The 23,141-nt window shown below is 42.8% G+C and overlaps 1 protein-coding gene across 8 annotated transcripts in view; it reads left to right on the forward strand.

Moving 5' to 3' along the window:
- Positions 1-23,141, forward strand: part of RREB1 (ras responsive element binding protein 1) — a 181,847-nt gene that overhangs the window by 94,216 nt on the left and 64,490 nt on the right. For 4 of the 8 annotated variants that reach the window (XM_078688063.1, XM_078688058.1, XM_078688064.1 and 1 more), the window contains exons 2-6: positions 8,974-9,011; positions 14,815-14,923; positions 16,626-16,736; positions 19,091-19,299; positions 19,929-19,985. In XM_078688063.1, coding sequence (XP_078544189.1) covers positions 8,985-9,011; positions 14,815-14,923; positions 16,626-16,736; positions 19,091-19,299; positions 19,929-19,985 — 513 coding nt within the window. In that variant the 5' untranslated portion in view covers positions 8,974-8,984. Of the gene's footprint in view, positions 1-2,991; positions 3,088-8,973; positions 9,012-14,814; positions 14,924-16,625; positions 16,737-19,090; positions 19,300-19,928; positions 19,986-23,141 lie in introns of those variants that run through there. The other 4 variants (XM_078688065.1, XM_078688061.1, XM_078688062.1 and 1 more) reach the window with 2 other exon arrangements.

Raw genomic sequence — 23,141 nt, forward strand, 5'->3', positions numbered from 1 at the left:
GGAGGTGTGATGGAGGCATTTGGGTGCCTCTGGGGTAGACTAGGTTCACGAATGTCAGCGAAGGTATTAGTCTGGAGCAAGGTGAGCAATGTATGGGAATTATGCTTTACAAAAAGTGTTCATCCATGGAACTGCCTCTAGAAGCAGGGGTTGCCGGGCCCAAATACGTAATATAATCTAAAAAAGCAGCGGGGAACCCCAGGGTAAGAACAAAGACTGCGCTGGAGACAACACTCTGCAGTTTTACAACTTTCTGAGAATTTGGGCCGAGAAGGCGACTGTTCTGGCCCTCTTCACCTGTCGTCGAGATTGCCTTTTCTCGTTTTGACGAGATTTGTTTTTCCTGTCCAGACGCAAGTGGGTATGCTGTCTCATAAACAGTGACATTCCAGTTTTAATGTGAAGAGATACTGGCGCAAAGGAGCAAACATGCCCGACTGGCTGGTAGCATGTACAACTCCGCCTGCACGCAGAGGGGCACCTGGTGACCGGAAGATGGTCCATTTTAGCTGAGCATGTACGTCATCTTCCTTGTGAGCTAGCCTGTATCGCTTGCCTATTTAGAAGGCTTTCAGCTTCATTAAGCTTAAAGTTGGGCTGGCAAATCAGGGAGCATGTTTTCTTTATTACTGAGGAAGGTATGCTGTGTAATTCCTTGGACCAGGAAACTGCTAGATTCTCATGGATGGATATGTACATTTTGTCCACGGTGAGCATGTTTGCTCGTTTTTCTGACAATGTTGTATGTATCCCTACAAATGATATATATTTTGCTCGTTGTTCATCCACAGGGTGTTCAAACATTTTTTTAACACAATATTTCTCCTTTCAACATTTTAATGATGGGAGTTATTTTACTCTATTGAAATTGTGCCTTTTGAGGGCACCGTACAAATTGTCAGTTTCTGTTTGTAAATTTATTGAGCTTGAAGGAGAGTGATGTTGGGTTTATCACGCCCTGGGAGGCTGCAGTCATGCTTATCCGGTAGACGTGCTGCTTGGACAGTGTTGCTGCACGAGACTCCTGTTGGCATTTTGTGTGCTGCATTTCCTAGTTTGCTCACTGTTGCCTTTATTGCCACTGGTTATTGTGCATGCTGTTATCTGTTTTGGTACAAAAGGGGGTGGTGATGGACGGAGCATCTGAACCAATCAAACACTCACACCCAGTCAACAGATCTGGGTTTAATCCATCACCGTTCTTTAGCCCACTCTGCCACCCCAGTTCAGATATGGCCATATGCAAATCAGTCTGACCCTGTGCCTCATGGGAACAGTCCAGCCAGAACTGACAAGCCATGCCTTCCCTGGACCGGAAACAAGCTTCCGAGGACCGGTTTCTGGAATTTCAGCTGTCTTCAGCCTGGCTTGCTTGAATCCAGTGGCAAAGTGAGCAAGGGACACACGTCTGAGCATACCCTGCCAACCTATGGCGAACAAAGTGGTACAAAAGGGGGTGGTGATGGACGAAGCATCTGAACCAATCAAACACTCACACCCAGTCAACAGATCTGGGTTTAATCCATCACCGTTCTTTAGCCCACTCTGCCACCCCAGTTCAGACATGGCCATATGCAAATCAGTCTGACCCTGTGCGAACAAAGTGGTACAAAAGGGGGTTACAAAAGGGGTACAAGAGGATTGGTTCAGATGCTCCGTCCATCACCACCCCCCTTTTGTACCACTTCGTTCGCCATAAGTTGGCAGGGTATGCTCAGACATGAGTCCCTTGCTGACTTTGCCACTGGATTCAAGCAAGCCGGGCTGAAGACGGCTGAAATGCCAGAAACCGGTCCTCGGAAGCTTGTTTCCGGTCCAGGGAAGGCATGGCTTGGCAGTTCGGGCTGGACTGTTCCCATGAGGCACAGGGTCAGACTGATTTGCATATGGCCATGTATGAACTGGGGTGGCAGAGTGGGCTAAAGAACGGTGATGGATTAAACCCAGATCTGTTGACTGGGTGTGAGTGTTTGATTGGTTCAGATGCTCCGTCCATCACCACCCCCCTTTTGTACCACTTTGTTCGCCATAAGTTGGCAGGGTATGCTCAGACGTGAGTCCCTTGCTGACTTTGCCACTGGATTCAAGCAAGCCTGGCTGAAGACGGCTGAAATGCCAGAAACCGGTCCTCGGAAGCTTGTTTCCGGTCCAGGGAAGGCATGGCTTGGCAGTTCGGGCTGGACTGTTCCCATGAGGCACAGGGTCAGACTGATTTGCATATGGCCATGTCTGAACTGGGGTGACCGAGTGGGCTAAAGAACGGTGATGGATTAAACCCAGATCTGTTGAATGGGTGTGAGTGTTTGATTGGTTCAGATGCTCCGTCCATCACCACCCCTCTTTTGTACCACGTTATCTGTTTTGGCCCTTGGCCTAGCGTGTGCCCAATTTCCTACTTTTTTGCCCAGTGCGTTACCCTTTGGTTAGTATGTACATCATTGCTTGCCCAGTTTGTTACAAACCGCCTAGTTGATGAACTATTGCCTAGTTTCTGTCCTGTGACCTGATTGTGACTCTGGGAGTTAGAATGGTGTTCGTCGTGTGAAGAGAAAGTTCCTGCAGCTTTAAATCCTTTCATGTAAATAATTAGCTCCTGGTGTGTGGGTCGGAGAGCAGCACCTCCCCTCGCTGCTGTCCTTGTGAGCATCACAAACCTTGGAAGTTGTATTAAACGTACTTCGTCCAGGGATGAGGAGGAGCCGTGTTTAACACACAACCAGCTGCTTCTGAAAGTGTCCGAGTTCACACCACAGCTCCTGTTTTTTTCACCGGCCGTGCTAAATGCGTGTCGTCGACAGATAAACGCGTGCACGTACATACTGTGCAAACTAAAATGGTTCTTCCTGCCTGCCTGGGAACGGCCGGGTCAAACTCAGCTGGTGCTGCTGAGGCAGGGCTCGCAAAGGCGGCACCGGTGACGTTGCCTGGGTTCCAGTTGTGCGAGCACATGGATGGTACCATGCCAGGCCTCCGGCTCTGCGTTGGGTGGCTGGCAAGTTTTGGGAGCAGCTGTCTTTTTTTTTCCGCAAGTGAGAAGAGATGAGGAAAATGGTGCTTTGAAATACTGCCACCTACTGGAATCAGAAGGTAAAAAACATGCTGCTGCACGCATCGTACATAAGATGTGAAAAGGCGTGCACTGACATTCACAAACAAGCCACCACATATGCAAACGGAGAAATTGCTTAGAAAGGGAAAATCTTTATACTTTTCATCAGCCCGTTTGTTTCTCTTTGTTACAAAATCAACCACTTTAATGGTAGTCAGTGGACTAATTCAATTCCGAATATTTGTTTCGAAATCTAGCTCTTGGTTGTGTCAAATGCTGGCAGTAGGAACTACGTGGGAGGGGACTCGTGCGCCTTCTGGAAATACAGCCGCTCGACGTGTGGAAGAAATGCTGAATTATGGGTTTATAGCATCACTGCAGAGGTTAGAATCACCACAAGGAGTCCTCAGAAGAGCATCCTTAATCTAAATGGTATTTTAACCCTTAATCCGGTTTCCGCTAAACTCTTGAAGCTGTCACCCCTGCTGCCAATATTAAGTGTCTATCTAATGTATACACTACCTTAATCTAGTCGTCTCTACTGGCATTTATATCTGGAGACCACGCCATTGTCTCATGGCTGACTCTTTCCATTAAACTCCTTTCTCTAACCCCAAACACTTTTTGTGTACTGTGCCACAACTCTATCAAAATCCTGGCAACGACTACCAGGATTTAATTTTCACCTCCAGCACATTGTTAAAAGATACCACAAACTTAAATGCAAAAAAATGAAATTGTACATCACAAAACACCATTGACCAATTGTGTTTTTTTCCCTTATGCTCACTAGCCAGCTGAACACACAACTATCAAGGGACTTCTATGGGAAGGGAGGCATTACTCCGTTTTCCCCCAGAATGCAGTCTTTTATGCATCTTAATTGAAATTTCATTCATCAAAACATTCCAAAGTTGAGTCACATGACTAGCACCCGGGCTGTTTCAAGTGGCAAGGGATAGTAGGTGGCTGCCACTTTCATAGTAAGGCCACCCTTGAATATATCACTGGTGCAGGTCACAATTGACCACAGCACCACGTGTACACCAAAGGAAGATTTTGTATCTTATGGATGTTCAGTGTCTGTATTTTATTCATTGGTACAGCCCGTAAACTTACATGTAAAAGCTGCTCCAAGCCATTCCAACAAGCACTTTAGCTACTGCGGATTTTCTAGTTGATTTATCTGGAACCACACAGGCACCATTGGGCCTGAGGTTACCATTAGCAGCAGCAAAGTTTGCCCCATACTTAAGAGGTGGTTGGTGCAGTGATTTAGGCATCAAAATGTTAGTTTAGGTAGAGCTACAGAAACAATTGCTACCGCCCTAACCACCACCTGTGTAAGAGAAAAGGTATAGAAAGCAGTCCTCAGGAAAAGGCATGAAAGCATGTGAACTTCTGTTCTTTGTATACAAGCACCTCCCCTCCAAGCATGCACATTTGCCTCTCGTAATCATGCTTTTAAGCAAACTTAGAACATGGATGTGACACATCATGTCCTTGAATATTAGTTATTATCCAAACTGTATTTTTAAATAGATTTAATAAAAGAGGTAGAGCTGAATTGGCTAAGATTGCACAATTTGGTTGGTTGGGAAGCCGAGAATAGAACTTGTGTTTCGTAGTTTCATAACGGACAGTTAACCAGTTAATCCACTGAGACCGTCTGCTGAAGTTGTTAGATGGTGTGCCACCTTTTATTTCACAAAATCATATTGTCCAGGTAAGTGCCTGTCAAGTAGAGGGTATATCTTTCTAACCAAGACAGTGGGACTTCACCAGGAGAATTACAGACTGAACAGGATAAATGTGTGCAGCAGACCTGACTGCTCTGGGACCTTACATCGAGGTGAGCGATGGGAGCCGAACTGGAATACGTTTGCAGGGTACCGCTTGCCCCTTGCCCTGAAGGCTTTTCTTCATTGCTGTTCCTCCTTTGCCACTTGCATTAAAAGATGTTTTTTAAAAGCTTTGTTTTCATTTTTTTTTAATAAACCTGTAACTAAGGTGCTATTTCTATTTACAATTAAACCTGTAACTAAGGTGCTATTTCTATTTACAATTTCTAAGTCCTTGAGCAGATGTTTCAGCCCCCCTTTCCAAGGGACTGCAGACACGTTCATTCTGCGCCCGTAGTTTTTGCATTCCTTCGGCTGAAAGTTCTCGAAAACGGATCTGCCCTTGCGCCTCGTTTCAGTCAGGTCGAGTTACATTTTTTGTGCTTGTTTTGCTGAGAAGAACCGTGGGTGATTGGGGCGTATTTCTATTTGGCGTGTATGTCATCCATGATAGGGACATGCTATGCTTTTTTATGTCAGAGTATGTTACTTTCTGGCGTTTGTAAGGGTCATGTTTCGTGTTGACATGTTCATTGGTGTCGTGTAACGCATGTATTTTTTAGGTCCGAACACATTTCTTGTGGTCCCGGGCTCAGAGGTGTATTGTGAATTTAGTCTGTCGCTTCCCAGCATACCCAGCGCGAGGAGGTGCGGCCTGCACCGGGCTCGAGCCGCTCACCGCATCGCTGCCATCTTGTTGGGAGCCTGTCTGCTGTTTGGGGGGCGGGGCCAGCATCCTTTAATTACATCTCTGAGTAGGGGTGGAGGATGGGGATCGCCGGAGGAGGCGAGGCAGTCCCTGTCACCAAACACTTTGTTGACCAGAGGATCCCCGTTGATAGCTCATCTGAAAATAAGAGGGCCCTGTGTGTGCCGACATGGCCCTTGTAATAAATGACTGTCATGTGGCAGCTGTCTCCCTGCATCCAGAGCTTGGCAGCCCTTAAACTGTCAGGGAGGCATGCGCCATCCCTTGGTCCTCTCCCAAAAGAGAAGCTGGGGCAGCGGAGAAACCGGTCACCTACAACGTAAGAGGGCAATATTTAGGACACACTGCCTGCTAGAAGAAGCCTTATGAAACGGATGCTGCTTTTCTGTCGTGTGTTAACCTCATTTTCCCAGAAGTCACTTCTTTAGAATGAGTGCCCCGTGTAAATTATCGAGATGAACTCTGGATCACCCTAGTGTGCTACTGTGTGCATATTCATTAATTCAAAAACTATTGAAAATTAATTTAGGGTTGTGTTCGATATCTTTGGGGGGTAATGCAAAACAGTATAACTTCTGTATGGTTGAACAAGTGAACCACCTCCCCTCAAAATACAAAATATCCGGTTATATAAAACCCCCTGGCTGGGGCTTCCAGGCGCTAGGATATCAGATAGTTCCGTAACACAATTCAACAAGATCCCTTTTATCCGTCTCCTAGGGCCACCGTTTTCAGATTTCTGTAACCAGTGCTTAAAGTCATTAGGCACTCTCTCTAGGCACCCAAGGTGCACCCAGTGAGGACCTATTTTAATGTGTCTACAAACTTGTTTACGTAGAGTTTTTAATAACCTCCCAGCTTCACAGTATGTTGTTTCAGCGTACAGTGAGCATCCTTCTTAAACCCGGTCCTGCTCTTTTCCATGCGAAGTAGACACACCTCTGTTTGTGTGTCATCCGGATCTCCAGGCAGCAACGAGAAGTGTCTTGGATTGTTTAAACCAACTGCTGGCTTGTCTTTTTGGAGTTTGAGATCCGATTATGTGCATTTCTTGCCACAGTGTGCCAGCTTTGGTCATAGTCAGTTGTTTACCTCTGGAGTGCACTTTCCCCTCCAGCATCCCAGACTCCATCAGTATTTCCCAGGGGACTGTGATTCAAAACTGCAGCTCTCCTCTCTAGTGAGGCTGGTGGCAAATTCCATTCCGATGCTTTCCAGTCCACGCTTTCCCTCTGCCATAAATAGTCTGCTGGAACAGTGATGCACTAACATGTGATAAAGTCAGCCTGGAGAGATGCTAGCATACACGCTTCTCCCATTTCCTCTGCACACGGTGCCACACACAGATGCACAAGCTCAGAGAGTGCACACGTGCAGTAGCCTGGTAACACCAAGTCCACTGGAATAGTGTTACGTTTTTGTTTGAGCAAAGTACTAACAATATGCAAGTTTTCCCTAACTAGTGCAGTTTGTCTTTTTAAAACACATTCAGTGCTCTCAAAATAGGCCACATTCCAGCCCTCCTCTTGAGTGCTGAGTGGCACACTGCTCAGCCTCTCTCCCTTCTCCTCTCCCTCGTTTGACTTGTAGCTCTTCCCACCGTCACCACAGTCTACGCCGTCCGGTGTCTTGTGCCTACATATCACCAGTTCCATCCATTCTTCCCTCTTCGTGCCTGGGTCTGCTAGGACATGTGCAGGTGAAGTTACAAATGCATCGCTCCATGTAAGCGTACATAAATGCTTCCCATCAATGGTCTTGCCGGTTACGCACATCAGCAAGGAAGCACGTGCAGCAATCATCGTATACACCAGATATTTTGGTTTTATATTTTTTTCTTTGAATCCTAACATCTTGAATCGTAGCCACTGATGCTGGTTTCAGAGTAATTTTGGGGTTCTCTTAGTCCAGTATACATGTGGTTGGAGCAATCCCTTCTGAAATTGACCGCCATTGTTGGTGTCTGGATTACCCCTGTGGCTTAATGAGGTACTACACAGGTTTATTATGTGCAGGTTATAATTGCATGCCTTGAATGATTGGTAAAAGACCTATTTTTACCTTAATGGTTGAAAGGGAGCTTGTTTAAGCATGCCGGTGACTCATTGGTGATCATTGCCACTATGATGAAAGTAAGGGGACTATTCTTTTGTGTTAAAGTCCCCTCTGTTCTTAACGGGCCCCCTATGAATTATGAAGCCAAGTTTACTGGACTGTTTGGCATAATGGTTGAATCGGTAATGTTGGAGGTCTAATTAAATCTGTAGTTTGTCGGCTGAAGAATCTAAAAGTCGATTATATTGTTTTTTTTCCCATGAGCATAGTATCTATCTATTTGTCCATGAAGAGCAGAATAACAAAATACTCTATTATGACATTTACTACTTTGACGTAAGACAAGGTGTGCTCATTTAAGGAGACTTGTGAGCAGCGTTAAAGTTTGGCGTTGTGGTACACTATGGACCAGAAAGCAAGCCATGCCGATACTGAACCATTCTCACTTGACTTAGGAGGTGGCCTGCAGTTGCTTTCGTGAGCGTGGTTACCGCTTCTTAGATGAAAATTGCTGTATGGTTATTGATAACATTGCGGTGGTTTGATCCTTGGCCATCGGGATTTTTCCTTCCATAAGTGTGTCAGTTTAGCACAATTCGTGGTGTGCTTGTGTATAGCATTGGATACGTGATTACAGGTCTGCAATTCAGGCCTGAGGATGGGTCAAAGAAAATTATGAAACAGTATGAAACATTGACTATTTCCACTGCTTGTACTATTTCGATGTGCATCTTTATTTATCTAAGATGCGTACTTGAGTCCCACAGTGTTTTACTCTCTCACTCATCTACCAACTGTATATTTTTGGATTTTAATTGTGCTTCCAGTGGGTGCGACCCTTCTCTCGGTGATTGTATAGAGTAGACAATAACGTATATTTTGATAATTGAAAGTTGTCTCTCTGCTACTTTTTGTGCTACTTGATTAGACCGTATTCCACTGTTGATTAACCCCAGTTGTGTGGTTAATCAACTAAAATGGCTCTTAAATGGAAGCCCCTACAAGTGTTTTGTGTATAGTATACCCAAACACTGTGTTTGTATATTGTGTAAGCTCTAGTTCTCTTTAACTAGTAAAGTTAGAATCAAATAGATGCCTGCAAGCCACCTTGCTATTTTTTTCATATAATTGTTCTCAACTAGCCAAATTAAATGTGAGTTTTGAAAGCCAGGGAGATGAAACCTAATACGCGAGAAGCAGCAGATTAGGAAGTGGGTGGGCTGTGAACACAATGATCAGTTAGAGAATTGTACTAAACTTGCTATTGGTCAAATGCAAATTCTTCACAGTATTAATTAGTCTTGTTTTATTTCTTCCAGATTACTGAATCATGGAAATCTGCCCTGTAAATGATCAGGTGAGACTTGCTTCTGAATGTTATTGGCATGCGTGTACTTTACAGATTTGCTAAAACCTGTTGAACGAACAAAATATTTGTTTCTTTTTGATTGTGATAAATGTTTGCGTAGCCTCGGCCAAAGTTTATACGTACAATTGCTATGTTGTAGAGCGATACGACCACCAAGGTGGACGGATCGTCACACAGTAGGTTTTGTTTTGCGCAATGAAAAGCCAGTGACGTAATTAACCTTTTGCAAAATGTTTAAAGAGGTGAACCGTGCTTGGACTTTGCCTGAAAGATTTCTAGTGTTTACAGACCTAGTAGAAAGTTTCAGCAGTGCATTAATGCAGTTAGCACAGATCGGATAGTTTTCCCAAAAACTAGATAGAGTAAGATGGCGTTTGTGTGTAAGAAGACTGTATACTCTTAAATGGGTTACCCAGTATTTGTGCCACTGTGCTTGCTTGCTATGGGCATGATGAACACATTTAAAAAAAAAAAAAAATTCTATTTCGTTTTGCAAAATAAAAAACCTTCTCCACTACTTTTTGGTTTACATCGTTTACAACATCATCATTATGACTTTCTACACAGAATAATAATACGTTACACATTTTGTCCCGTTGCACTATACATATAACAATCTCTTGGTTTCGTTCCCATCCCACCTGGTTGCAGTGCATGCTTCCATACATAAATCAGACCGATAAACAATTTTTTACTTAAGTGGAACTTAGGTGTACAAAAAAGCTAGCTGCGAGAGCAGATGCCACGATGGTGGTTAAAGTAATCCAGATGTGCAGACATTCACTTATTCATTAAATTAATTGTGTACTATGTGCCTCTACAGCAGATTGTCTGTAGTAGTACTTTCGGGGATAGCAGTGGGGAAGAGGCTCCAGCAGGGAGAAAGCCATGTAGAATGTTGCTTTAAGTTGTATTTATTTTCAGACTACAAGTTCGCTGAACATTTTGGGCCTATGGTTAACAAAAATCTTTAGAAACACACAACTGCTGGGAAGATCCATAGACTTGTACGTTTTTTGGGCGTCCACATAAAGGTTGAAAAGGTTGATGCTCGTTTCCTACCTAGGACGAGCACGTAAATATCACTATTGCAAAAGGCTTCTCCTAGGTGGATCATGGAAGACAACACACGAATATTTCAGGGTGGTGCTTGGGGTTATCGAAGGAGCTCTTGATTGGGAAACTTTCATCCCTGAAGGGAAAAAAGTACAATAACAGAACAGTGGTAAAGCCTATTTCTGCCCAGTATACTCCCAACAATTTTGCCGCTGCCAAGTCCCTTGAACAGGAATACAGGAACCATGGAAATATACAATTTGAACATCATTTTCTATGTAGATTCCAGAGAATTCTTGTGAATCCATTAAAAGTTGTGTATTGGCTAATTCATAGATTTAAGTCTTTAATACACGTTTTCGCCATTTAAAAAATGTTCTCCTATCAAATGGGACTTCTTTTCTCATTATAGATTCAAATCTTTGAATAGTATAGCAAACCATAAATGTATAATTTGTGGTGCTGATAGTTAAGGTTACCAAGCTACCCAAGTATCTGATCTGTAAATGCACACTGTGCGGAAGCTGCCTTCTGAAGGCACACTGCCAGACAAAAATCTTAGTTTCTGAAAAATCATCAGTACATCACAAAATTTGTCACAATCAAGATTTTTGTGTAATACTATGATGTGATCAAAAATCACCTTAACGGATGTGTTTAGCGCTTTTAAGACATTAATATTTCAAGTTGTGTCGTCTGCAACAAATGTAATTTTAGCTCCTACTGTTATTTGCAGTTATTTAGATCTGTTTATAATGAACTTATGTAAGTTTTTAATTATTTATAAGAAGGCATTAGCAAGTGAACTCTTAAAAAAAATTAAAAGCTCTTCCGGTACGGGCTCAAAGGCTACCATTGCCTTCAGCTGGAAGAAGATGATAGACCACAAACCCAGGATATAATTGCAAGTTAGGTGTGTCTATCTTAGCTTTGGAAGGCTTATCCAACACTGTAAGGGTTTGAACGGGTAGGGAAACCACTGTTAGAGGAGATGAGCCAGGGAGAGCTGAATGTGTTTTGCCCCCTAGATGGATGGATGGGTTTATTTCATTAGATGACTGACCCGCAAGGGCTTCTATGACGGCACCCTTTTGAAGACTGATAAAGCTACTACAAGATATCCAGTATCTTAATTAAATGACTGGTTCGTGCACACTTGGCTGTGAGGGTAGAGAGAATTTTGTTAATGGCATTTTTCTTGTTATTCTGTTTTTTGGTGGAATTACAGAAGCAACATTGTAACCGTTAAAGCAATCAGTTTTTTTTCTCGTATTGTTTCCTGAAAAATCAATTAATAATAATTTGGGGAAAAAATTAGAAGCTGATTTTCAACTTCAACAACCACATTTGCTCTAGCGTCCCTTTTCCAGTATTTGTACTGTGCAGAGAGTGCACAGTACAAATACTGAACATAATTTTCCTTCTTCACGTTTCCTATGCTATGGGGTGCTTGGGAAGTTAACTGCCTAGATGTACAAGACATGGGCACATCTAGATGACACAAGGGTACACACAAATTCAATACAAGCATCTTGTGCTGAAAGAAAAGCATACTTCCTGTTACTTGCTGTAGAAGAGTTAGACCCTATTTTAATTTTTAGTCTTTTGTCTGTTACTGTGTGGTCTTTGTCTCCCTGTATAGCATGTTCCCCCACCACAGGGGATGGCGTATCTGCACTGAGTACTTGGCTGACTGTAACAAATTGGCTTTACATTTTATTTGCTCTCCTTAGCTGCATTTCATGTATGATCTGTGGGGGGTAATCAAATATAAGGGCGCACAAGCCTCGTCTTCTAAATGTGCTCGATTTTGTACTTTAGTTTCGCTGGTGCCCAAAGCAGTTGTCTGTACACAGGCACACCAACAGTGTGGCCCTTTGAAAGGGTGCAGTCCTGTTTCTCAGTTTGCAGTTTTCCACCGAGAAGACAGCTGGGGAGGAAGGGAAACCAGAAGCAGAACAACTGGACATGAAGGAAGCCAACTGCTTCAGGATGAAGCTGGCCATTGTGTGTCGAAGTCATGCCTTTTATTGCCAACACACAGATTATCCAGAAGCAGTACAGTTAAAATTGATTTTTTTGTTCCTTTTTAGTTCTTGGAGTACGCTCATTAGCGTTTTTAGAGTTTTGTGTACTTTAAGTGGCCTTATTAAAACCTGGCACAACAGCTGGCTGTTCCAGTCCGTTTACCTCTGTACATTTCCGTTATCTTGAGCAAAAGAGCAGGGTGATTTTTTGGCAGATGTATCAAAGTACTGACCTGTCCTGCGGTCACTGTTGAGCTTGCACAGAAGGTCAAAATAAACGTTGAAAAGACATCATGAATTGTGCAAAAAAAATTCTCAGCCCCTGTAACCTATAAAGATGCCTACGGAGCTAGTACATTGCGCTGAAGTGAAAAGTGGGGAGTAAATGCGACTGTACAGTACTGTTCTGCTCTCATCAGTGAAACGGCTGTAAGGGTTTTTGTGCAGATCCTTGGGGATTGTGTCTTTTTCCTGAGACGTGTCACCCCGCAAACGTTAACATTAACTAAAATGGTCATCACAGATTTGCTTTTCACGGGAGAATTTGAGACTTAAATAAAGCCGTGACTTTTTCAATTGCTAACTAGTCTTTTTCCTTAACTAAGTTGGATTTTAGCAGCATAGCCCTGACTGGTAGATTTTATAATGAAATTACATCTGTTTAACACCTTCAGCATCGCATGTCAGAAAGGGGCACCGTTAAGGTTTTTGGGTTTCGAGCACATACTTGTTATTGTTTAACATAGTATTCCCTCATTCATGCCCTGCCCAGTCCCGTTTTAGTGACTGGACCGCACATTAACAGTTCAGAATGTGCACACTGTGTATCAGTAATTTGGCAGTGAGATTAGCAATCTTAGAGATTTGCATCGTGAGTGTTCACCTGCCGGGTTTGTTATCCCTGAGTATTACACGCCATCCGATGAATGCTAATTGACAACTGTGCCAAGCACCTCCATCCAAACATTTAAGTTTTCTAAGTGCAGACCCTCGATTTAAGTTAGAAAAACAAAATAAGTGAATTGCTTCAATTAATTTCACCGGCTGGAAATTTACTCTGTGCCAGTAACTGGTTTATCATATTTGTTTGCCCTCCATGCCACCTCAGACAAGACCCATATGCAATTCAGCCTTGATCCTGCTCCAGTATGAACAGTCCAGCCCAACAGCCAAACCAGGCCCCTCTAACAGAACACAATCAACCTCAGATTGGAGTCGGCCTACTTGGGCCTCATCAGGAAAGTGCAGCCTGGGTTCTAAGGCAGAGTGAGCACCGGACCTATGACTGGCCATACCTGTTTTTTGGGGGGTAATCTCACTGTGGATGGGTGGATTGCTTGATATAATCTCAGCCACTGGTTTGGGCTGGAATCCTATCCATCAACACTAGTCTGGGGTTACTTGTGTTCTCAATTTAAAGAGGCAAATGTGTGAAAAATGATGGACTAGAATGCAGTCAGAGCAATTGCTAGTACCTGAGGTTATTTCAGCATGTGATGTGGTATGCCCATACCTGGATCCCATGACTACTGTACCATAGAACTCAAACTGTGCTTCACTGATGAGGCCTAAGTAGGCTAAACCCACTCTTGGGTCGCTTATGTTACCATGTTGAGAGGAGTTGGTGTTGCAGTTTGAGCTGGACTGTACCTGTTTGAGCAGGTTCAAACTGATTTACAGAAGGTGGGTCTGTGGCAAAGTGGGTGAAAAACAATGGGCGGAGATGCAGCCCAAGTGAGTTCCAATGGCTATTAAGCATGGCTTGCGCCCCTCTGTTGTTTGTTGGTCTTGATTTAAGTGAGGTGCATGTGTGGGAGGGAGAGTTTAGTCCGTTTTTTAAGTCTGGCTGAATAGCGCAGCTGACAGCAAACATCTTGTTACCAATTCTTTAAAATATATTGAGTACCCTTTGACTCCACTCACAGGAATGTTCCTCTCTCACCTCATGAGATTTGCTATTTGATGTGTCATTCTGATTTCCAGGAAGTGTTTCATTTGAAATGCACGAGAGACTATTTTACATCTGAAAATACACTCAATCATCATGCTGTTTGTCACATTCAATTCTCTATCTACTATATGCATTCTATATAGTAAACAGTCTTTTTTTGCTTTTACTCCTATTTTTGGCTAAGCGAACAGGGATATTGTGATAGCATTTGAGCATGCAGAGCCTATATGCAGCATTTGGGAATGCCTTTGTTTACAGTTGTCACTAAAGCCAGAAAGTTTGTGTTTGTCAATACTTGTTTAATTTTCTAAACATCAGGCATGATCCATAGTCACATAGCAGACTGTCCTGCAGCCAACCTCTCTATTTATTGATCCGTGATCGAATAGAAATTAATTGTTAAAGAAGAATATCCCTAGACACCCACATTCAACCAAGTGTTTTGTTTCAGAGCAGGCTCCGTCTGGATGTCTGTGTTGCCCAGCCCTTTTGGACCCTATCAGCCAGCCTGCTTGGAAAAATATTTTAATCGGAATAAATATGTGGCAAATGATTTCAGATCAACCTTTTTGACAGCAAGGGAGCAAATATAAAAAGTGGAGTAGAGTGATTGAACTGCTTTGCTTTTACACTCCGAAATTGTGTTTTTACAGTGGGAACCATGGTATTTAATATCTTGGTTTAAACTACTACAGACTCTCACACTTGGATAGGGACCTGCTCCCCTGTCTCATCATGACTTCTTTCTTTCCTATAGGCTGCATTGTATTGGCGTCCCAGTGTTAGCAACAGTGAGATTTCTCTGTCAAGCAGTTTTTCTTCAGGGTCCCGGCAGCATTCGCTCTTTCAGCAGCAAGTAGAAAAAGGTAAGCTAGGAATTGTGTTCAGGGTTATTTGTGCATTGTACCTCTTCACCAGTGAGCACATAGGAGCTTGAATTCTGTCCTTTGTGTTGAAAAAGTAACCATGCAAGTGTGGTCTCTCAAAGTGCAAATATATAAAAAGACTTTTTTTGGGGGGTGTACACTTTTATTGGCATTTGAACTAAACCAATACATTACAAAATATAGTCAAAGATACAGCACCCCAACTTCCCCAACCCCCCTCCCACCCTGCTGCACCGCAGCTGCTGCTTAGAACGCATCATTGGATTTTCCCTAGGAACAACGAAGAGTGGCGGTGGGGTCCAGGCTCAGGAGCAGCCGGTCACAGCGGTAGAATTGTATGTTTTTTCTCCCCACGTACCAATACTGTCACGCGCCCACGCCCCGCCCACATATCATGAATGGCCTGGTCAGGTCCAGGTTAGCCTCAATCATACTCCTGACACACATGGGTACCACTGAGCTATGATGTGCTCACACCAAAAGGGAAAGAGTCTACATGAGGTATATGCATATTCATGCATGACTGATGCCTGCTTTTAAAATCCTCTTTATTGTATTGGGCTTTTAAAAAGAAACGCTGTGTAATCTGACAGTTACACTTTGTACATTATTTGTATTACATCACTACTACATAGTCTGCGTATTTGCGGGCATGCAGTTCATCCACATAACAATGTCCATGTGCTCTTTAACTTTTTATTTTTAGTCTATATGTAGTGCACATAGTACATCCACGCCATATAGATTATATACTATATGTTCACATAACGTGGGCCTGGTGCGTCCCTGTGGATAGGGTCATGGGCCTTGGTTTCTAGCTCCTACTTCAGTAAAAAAAGGGCCAAACACCTAGTTTTCACAAAAAAGGGTGGGAAGACGGGTAAGATGTCTTAACATAAGATTGCTTGGATATTTCACACAGCAGATTTACTACACCTTTTCGGTCAATCTGGTGTGCTGAGTTTCATTCATAGAATCCCTAAATCGACTTGTAGATAGTAAGGTAGAGCGGCATTCTAAAAGTAAACCTGACGTGAAGGGGCAGCTGTTTCAGGCACACATCAACTCGCCTGTGCATTGTTGTTTTATGTATTGCTTTTATGAAGCAATATTACAACCGTAGGGTGCTTTTATAGTGCTGCTTGCAAAGAGGAAACCACAAATGTCTGATTCCTGCATTCCATGTTCAACGAAATGCAGTGACCCACAAGGAATGCCGCCCCTTCACGCGCCCGCCATGGGTTGTAACGATAAAAGGGTAGATATGTTCTTTTAGTGTAGAGAGCAGAAAGGACAGTTACAGGTATGTTGCTGAGTATACTGCTGACATTGGTGTTGGATCCATCAAAACACATGAAGGGCAAGCCCATCTCAACAGACGATGCTGGTGAAATCACAGATGGCAGGCGGTGCTCAAAAGTTTGGTGGCCCAAGAACGCTGAGTCAGGGGTAGTATTCATCACCTTTTTACGTGGTTTCTAAAGACCCTGGGCAGCCATTCAGAGCACACAGTTGCCTGCAGTGACGTAGAGGCAGATGTCCATGTCTATCCTCAGTTGGAAGGTTTTGTTAGGTCTCTGCCACCCAAATATGCAACCCACGTTCCCTTAAGCAGCCCTTCCCTGTGCAGCTTTACAGTTACCTTTCTAATTCCATTTTCTTGCTCGATTTGTTTTTCCAGTTTTCGAAAGGGTCAACGAGGACCAGTCCATTTCCAGGTGCGCGAAAGGAACGGAGGGCTGTAAGCAAGAAAAAAAAATACAACTTCCGCAGTCTGAGCAGGAAAATGGAGGTAAAGATTTTGCGTGACCGTCACAGCCATGATCTTCTCAGCAGGCTAATGCCGATTGTAGAGCCTTCTTCCTTACATCCACGAGCCCGTAGATGGGACTGAGGCACAGCTGCATTTGCTTCTGATACACCCCCCCCCCCCCCCGAACAATATGATCAGACTCCTTTGACTTTATTGTCCAAAAATAATCAGGCAGTGAATCCCCAAGGGCTTGGAACCTAGACATGTAATTCACTTGACTTTGACCAGATTTTCTACAGATGTTTGGAAATCAGGGCTTCGCACCCGGTCATTCTCTCATCATATATCATCATGTCAGGTGTCTCATAATGAGCTACAAAAAGCAAATGTATTTTTCTTCAGCGAGTTGGTATATAAAGTGGGACAAAATATATATGTAATAATCAGATCGTAAAATAATAGGGGTATGCATCATGATGTTTAAAATGTCTAGTTTTAGTTTCCCAAGTAACGGTTGACGCATCTATTCTTTTAGAGATAGTAGATAACTTCTACCCTCGAAAGCAGAACAAAATAGAGTATACATGCAATTCCCATTTTAGTAATTTGCTGTTTACTACCACTGTTAAGGGCGGGGCACCGTGGCCCATTTGAGGCCTCAGTGAGTGTTGGTTCCCGCACCCCACAAAAATGATAATAAATAATACCATACACTGCACACCTACATATAATTTGTACCGGTGTATTGTATTGCTTCTGTTTAAGTTTCTCGAATTTTTATAGTGCATGTACATGAACGAATTGCTTGCCTAGTGCATTTTGGTGTAGAGCCTATCTGAGGGTGAAGATTTACCCTGTGGAGGAGGGGGTGTTTGCCGTGCGGGGTTTCCTAACACAGGCTGTGGCCCAATAAGTGAACATGGCATTAAATGGGTGTACGTTTTCCCCCTGTCCTTGGGTTTAGAAGGGATTAGAGATGGGCCTTGGGTCCTGCTTCCATAAACCTGTTTCTTTGAGGATGTTTGGGCTGTTTCTTAGGGGTGCATTACATTTTGAGTGGAAGAGGCCAATTCTTGTTTTTGAACCTCCACCTAATGCCTGTCAGTTGTGGTACGTAGTCCATTGCTTGAGAGTCCTGATGCACCTCTCACAATGGGTGTGTTTGGCTGACCTTTCCTTTGTGATTAGGTGAATGATTGTGTGTGTGTAGGTGCTCGATGTTTGGACTATGTTGCTGGTTACACCTGCATAGGTGTACTTCAGCTGAAATCTTGAGCTGAGATTGTGGTTGGATGATGTATTCTACTCTATGGATATGGGGCTTAAGCTGTGAGGTTTGGCTCAGTCAAGCTCCTTGTTTCTGTTGTTAGTACTGATGGATTCTACATTTTGGCCTAAACAGCTCATGTTACAAAATCCTAACACGTAAGTTAACACGACAAAGGATTATATGTGGATTCAGTCTACACGTTCGATTATAAGGCACCCCTACAGTGAAAAATGGATTTTGCGCTACATCCGTCGTGTATCTGGATCATTCTCTCTGGTGTTGTGCCCAGTGCCCTCGCTTTGTTTCCCATGTTTTTGTGTTCCCCTTTATGGTCTCCCCTTTCCGGCTCTTGTTGTGAACTCAAGCAATTTCAATTCCTAGTTCAAGATTTTTTCTCTATAGATCTTTATGATCTTCTGAACTCCTAGATTTTTCTATTAAATGTTCAAACATTTAACTGTGCATAGAGGGTTTGGGTCTGAAGTCCAAATGATCAATAGCTACAGATCCGTCAGTTAGTAATAATCCAATTTAATATGCATTAAGAGCGCTGGTCTGCTGTCGTATATATTGATGACTGTAACTAGTTGCATCAAACCGCCTGATGCAGAGTATGTCAGTCTTATGTGAATTGGAAAATGGTGGTCTGTTGTTCGAGACCGGAGATTCTGCTGGCTTCTGGGAAGCATAGGTACTTGACGTGTTTTCAAATACATTATGCTTAGCAGCCTGTTCCTGATGGGCAGGAAAGTGTGGATGTCTAGTGCCAAGTGTAGACTGGCTGTTGCTGGATGTGCACGCTGCCTTGTGGTGCTTGATGTGGACACAGCAACCTATTGTTGTGGCGTAGTGTTGCATGAGACTCATAGCAGTGGTGTACAGCTGTGTAAATAAGGGTGTGACAGTTTATTATGCGAAACATATATAATGGGTGAATTGTGACGTATATATTGTAGTACCAAAGTTCTGGATGACCTATTATGTGGTGCAAGTGCTTCATATTGTTTGTTCTTAAACTGTTTGCAGTATCTTCTTGAAATGTAATCTTTCTTAGGAGCAACGTTTTCGAAAGAATGGCTGCTCTTTGTTACGTATCGCAAAGCAGTGTTTTCTGACCTTCTAGGGGATGAGCAAGAAGACTTGAAGAGCAACAACCACGCAGGAACACCAAGTTCGGCTAAGGTCCCCGAGGGTTCAGACTTGTCCTCCATCAACGCTATGATGACGGCAGTGATGAGCGTAGCACAGATTGCAGAAAACAGCGACAACCCTCAAAATGTCAAGTCCTCTCCAAAGTCTCTGGCACCAAATCGGATGGGCAGGCGGACCCTGGTAAGGAGACCATTCTCAAACTGCCTGTTCGTTGAAACAAGCCCACTTAACATCTGTGACCCATGCCAAGCATGGAGCAGTGCACTCGACCAATTTTATTATGTATGCGGTCTGGCCTATACGCTGCAGCCCTTTTGACGAAAACATAGACAGCAGTGTTTTTTGTGATTATGAAACCAAATGTATTTTGAACAACATGCAAGATTTGTACAGTATATTGATTGAAGAGTGGATACGATACAATTTGTGGCCTGTCTTCCACTGCTTGTCCTTGCTGATTATTAATGTCGGAATGATGCACTGTAGGCCAGCACAGTTTGTAATAGTTTTATTTCCCTAGTTACTTAAAAAAAAAAATATATATATATATATATATATTCCCAAGTCACTTAGAAATTAAAAGTGCAAGGTTAGCAATTCAGCGGGATAAGGATTGTACGCTTATTCCCTTACTTTCATTACAGTAAGCTTATAAGTGGGGGAAAAGACTGGACATCAGGTGTGTGACAGAGTGTGGCGATTAAGGAATTAGGGCCTAGTAACTAAAATGTAAGTGAACGAAAAGTGTAATCTACGCTTGTAAGTTAGATTCGGTTTACAATACTAGGAATGTAATTTTTTTCTTACAGGCTCAGAAGGCACTTTCCACTGCTGAAATTCTCCCAGTGGATACGTTTTCCTACTGTGTAAGTGTGAATGGAAGTGTGGGGGGGGGAAATGAGTGTTCTTATTACAATAATCATTGCAGATGTGATGAACACCCACTGAGTTGCAGCTTTATCTATATTCATGCATTTGCTGCCTTCACTACACAGGTGCCTTACTCTTACATCTATGGGGTATGTCTATGTTTATGGTGGGAACACTCCGAATTTTGTAGTGTTAAGAAAGTACATTCTCCACAGAAAATTGTTTTTCATGCGCAGAAAGGAAGAACTATGTGTACAGTGCTGCAGATTGTCAGCTTAGAGGACATTCTGTAGGGTTGATGCTGATGGGCGTATTTCTGATTGAAAGAAGGTTAGTCTTCCAGATGTAACTTTTACAATCCCAAAAAGTGAGTAACCTGGTGCAGATTGTTGGCATACAGGTAGGATTTTGTGGCATCACTCAATTTTAGACAATCTGTGCTCAAGATTATAGTGCATATTAGTTGAATAATGTGTTTTATTCTAGTTCTGGGGACTAATGCCTTTAGCAACATTGAACAGTAAAAATGAATGTGGGAATATAAGGGTTTACATACTCGCATTGTCTTGATGACATGAGAAGATGAGGGAACCGTCTCTGTAAGCAGTCCATCAAGAAGGGAGTTACATGTTCTTAGTCTGCTGGGCTGTGCATCAGGCATCGGTAGTCCCCTGATCTTTTTTGAAAATTCTTGTGGTCAGTTTGAATTTCACAGCATGTTGTTTGCATCTTTTGCTCATGGCAGTCTGTTTTGCCTAGAGCACATCTGGTTTCCATGGGATTATGAACACTTCACATTTTTAGGAAATGCACACTAGTGCTTGCGCTGTAAGTCTTGTGCTCGCTAGTCCCAGTTCAGCCCCAGCTAATCGAGCACCTATCTTTATCTTCCCAGTGACGCTTCGGTCACCTGCACCTGAAGCCTACAAGAGAGGCTGCAGGTTCTCAAATCACCGCTAAAGCGCCCTTGTTCCTACGGCCAGCTGCCAGCATCTGTGTTCTGGTGGGGACTCAGGGGTGATTCTTTCTACTAGATTGTAGAAATATATGTGTTAAAGTTATGGTGGATTATGATGATAAAGGAACTAACTGGCCTAATCATTTCTGTGAGTCGCACCGTTGCCCCGCCACCCCCAGAACTGTAGACTTAATTTTATTTTGTAACTGCAGAAGAAAATGCAGCTTTACAAATGTGCGTATTTTGAAGCAGTTCTGAGTTACAACAGTCCTATCAAAGGCAGCCGTTTTAGATAATTCCAGTGCTGATCTCCTTGATCGACAAATGTTCGTACAGAGTCCACATCACAGCAAAGCGGTCAACTGTCTCCATGTTGTGACCATTACTTTCTGCAGTCCCGTTTTTTGAAACAACTGCGTTCATTGTGCTTAGTGTCCCACAAGACTAATGCAAAGAGTAAAACCACTAGTTCCTGCTTAGTTGGTGCCTTTTAGCTAAAGAAAACAGACATTAGAAGAGTTTATAGGTGTCCCCTTTTTTGGACCTTTGGATTTCCAGCGTTTGTTGGAGGGGCCTGACCAGTGTTGTCAAAAAAAGTTTGTTGCCAATGCTGAACAGCTAAAGTAAAAAAAGAAACATACCCAGCACATGATGAAGATGATGAGGTGCATGGATCATGATGCATGCTCCTGTATGTATCATGATGCGGCCATTCTTTTTAACTGTATGGCTAGCTCCTGCATGATGACGTGTATGTGTGCATGCATCACCATTCATGCACATGAGTTATATCGCTACGACAGGCATATATAGATACATATCTATAAATAAATGTATCTGTAAATCTTTTATTTTTGTTAATTTATTATTCCAAAATGGCAGAAGCCAATCACAGTGAAGTTAGCCAATGGCTGAAGTGGACTGACCCATTAATCCATGCTGTGCATGCTATAGTTGGGCAGAATTAAAATGTAAATGACACATCACCACATCAGATGGTTTGCTGAAAGCCCATATATGTATGTTTTATATATATATGTGTGTGTGTGTATATATATATATATATATATATATATATATATATATATATATATATATATATATATAATTTTATTTTTTTGTAAAATCAAATGGTCTTGGCTAATGCCAGAGCTAAAAAGTAGTTCCCTTAATGTAAGCAATGAAAGGTACAAGTTATCCACTCAAAAATGTTGTAAAGAAGCAATACTCGAGGGAAGTGACTAGCTTAAAAAGAGTAAATAAAGCAAGTCATTGAATTCGAAGCAAGCAAATGGCATTGGCAAGAAATCCATACAATGATAAACTATGAGCTTCCCCGAAGCTGCTGTAATTGTTGACGTTGTACACAAAATTAATTTTGAGAACAGACAGCTGAAGTTATCCATAGGCGAAACCTAAAAGCTCTATGGAAGAGCTGAAAACAGGAGTCTTTGAAATTAACAATTAGGATATGGAGCGAATTGCTGACTAGGACTACTGGAGATACTGTTGTCAGTAAAACAAACTTGACATTGCTTTGTCCTTCATCCTTAATAAAACGGGCATTAGCAAAGCCAATAGGTCTGGGTTTTATGTGCTAGTGCACATTCAGATAGGCATAAATATGTGCATAAGGAGCCGATAGAGGGAGGGCAATAAAAAATAGTCTTGAATGCATTACAGTACCTGCACCCCATTGAAGGTGACAGATTACGGCAAACACCAATACATAAGGTGAGAGACAGTGGGGAAGAAAGAAATGGTTCTCTGGGCTGAGCCAATATGTAATTGACGAAGTGCCAAGCCAGTGGCTGAAAGAGAATTATGGCCCATAAATGAAATCGGTGGAGTGAATGCCCAATGTATGTTGGAAACAATATGCCCGTTCTGAAAGCTGTGGTGTTAAACCAAGACCTAAACATATTGCCAAGTGGGAAAATGGTGTTTCACCTTTTTAGAGACCTATCTGAAATCTCTGGAAAAAATTGATAATTCAAAATTAGTGGATCAGCACCGTGGATTTAAAGGTACAGCACGATGTAGGAAGAGAAAAGCCTTCAACTCTGGTGTACACCCTGGGGAAACTTGACCGGGCAGGCAGCAGGGCTTTTGTGTGTACCACTGTTAGATAAAAAGAGCCAAGGCCGCTCAACCCGGATCTGATCCCTGAGCTGGGGTTTCGTGGGTTGACTCT

The sequence above is a fragment of the Lissotriton helveticus genome, chromosome 4_1 (genome assembly GCF_964261635.1).
Source record: "Lissotriton helveticus chromosome 4_1, aLisHel1.1, whole genome shotgun sequence".
Classification (NCBI taxonomy): Eukaryota; Metazoa; Chordata; class Amphibia; order Caudata; family Salamandridae; genus Lissotriton; species Lissotriton helveticus.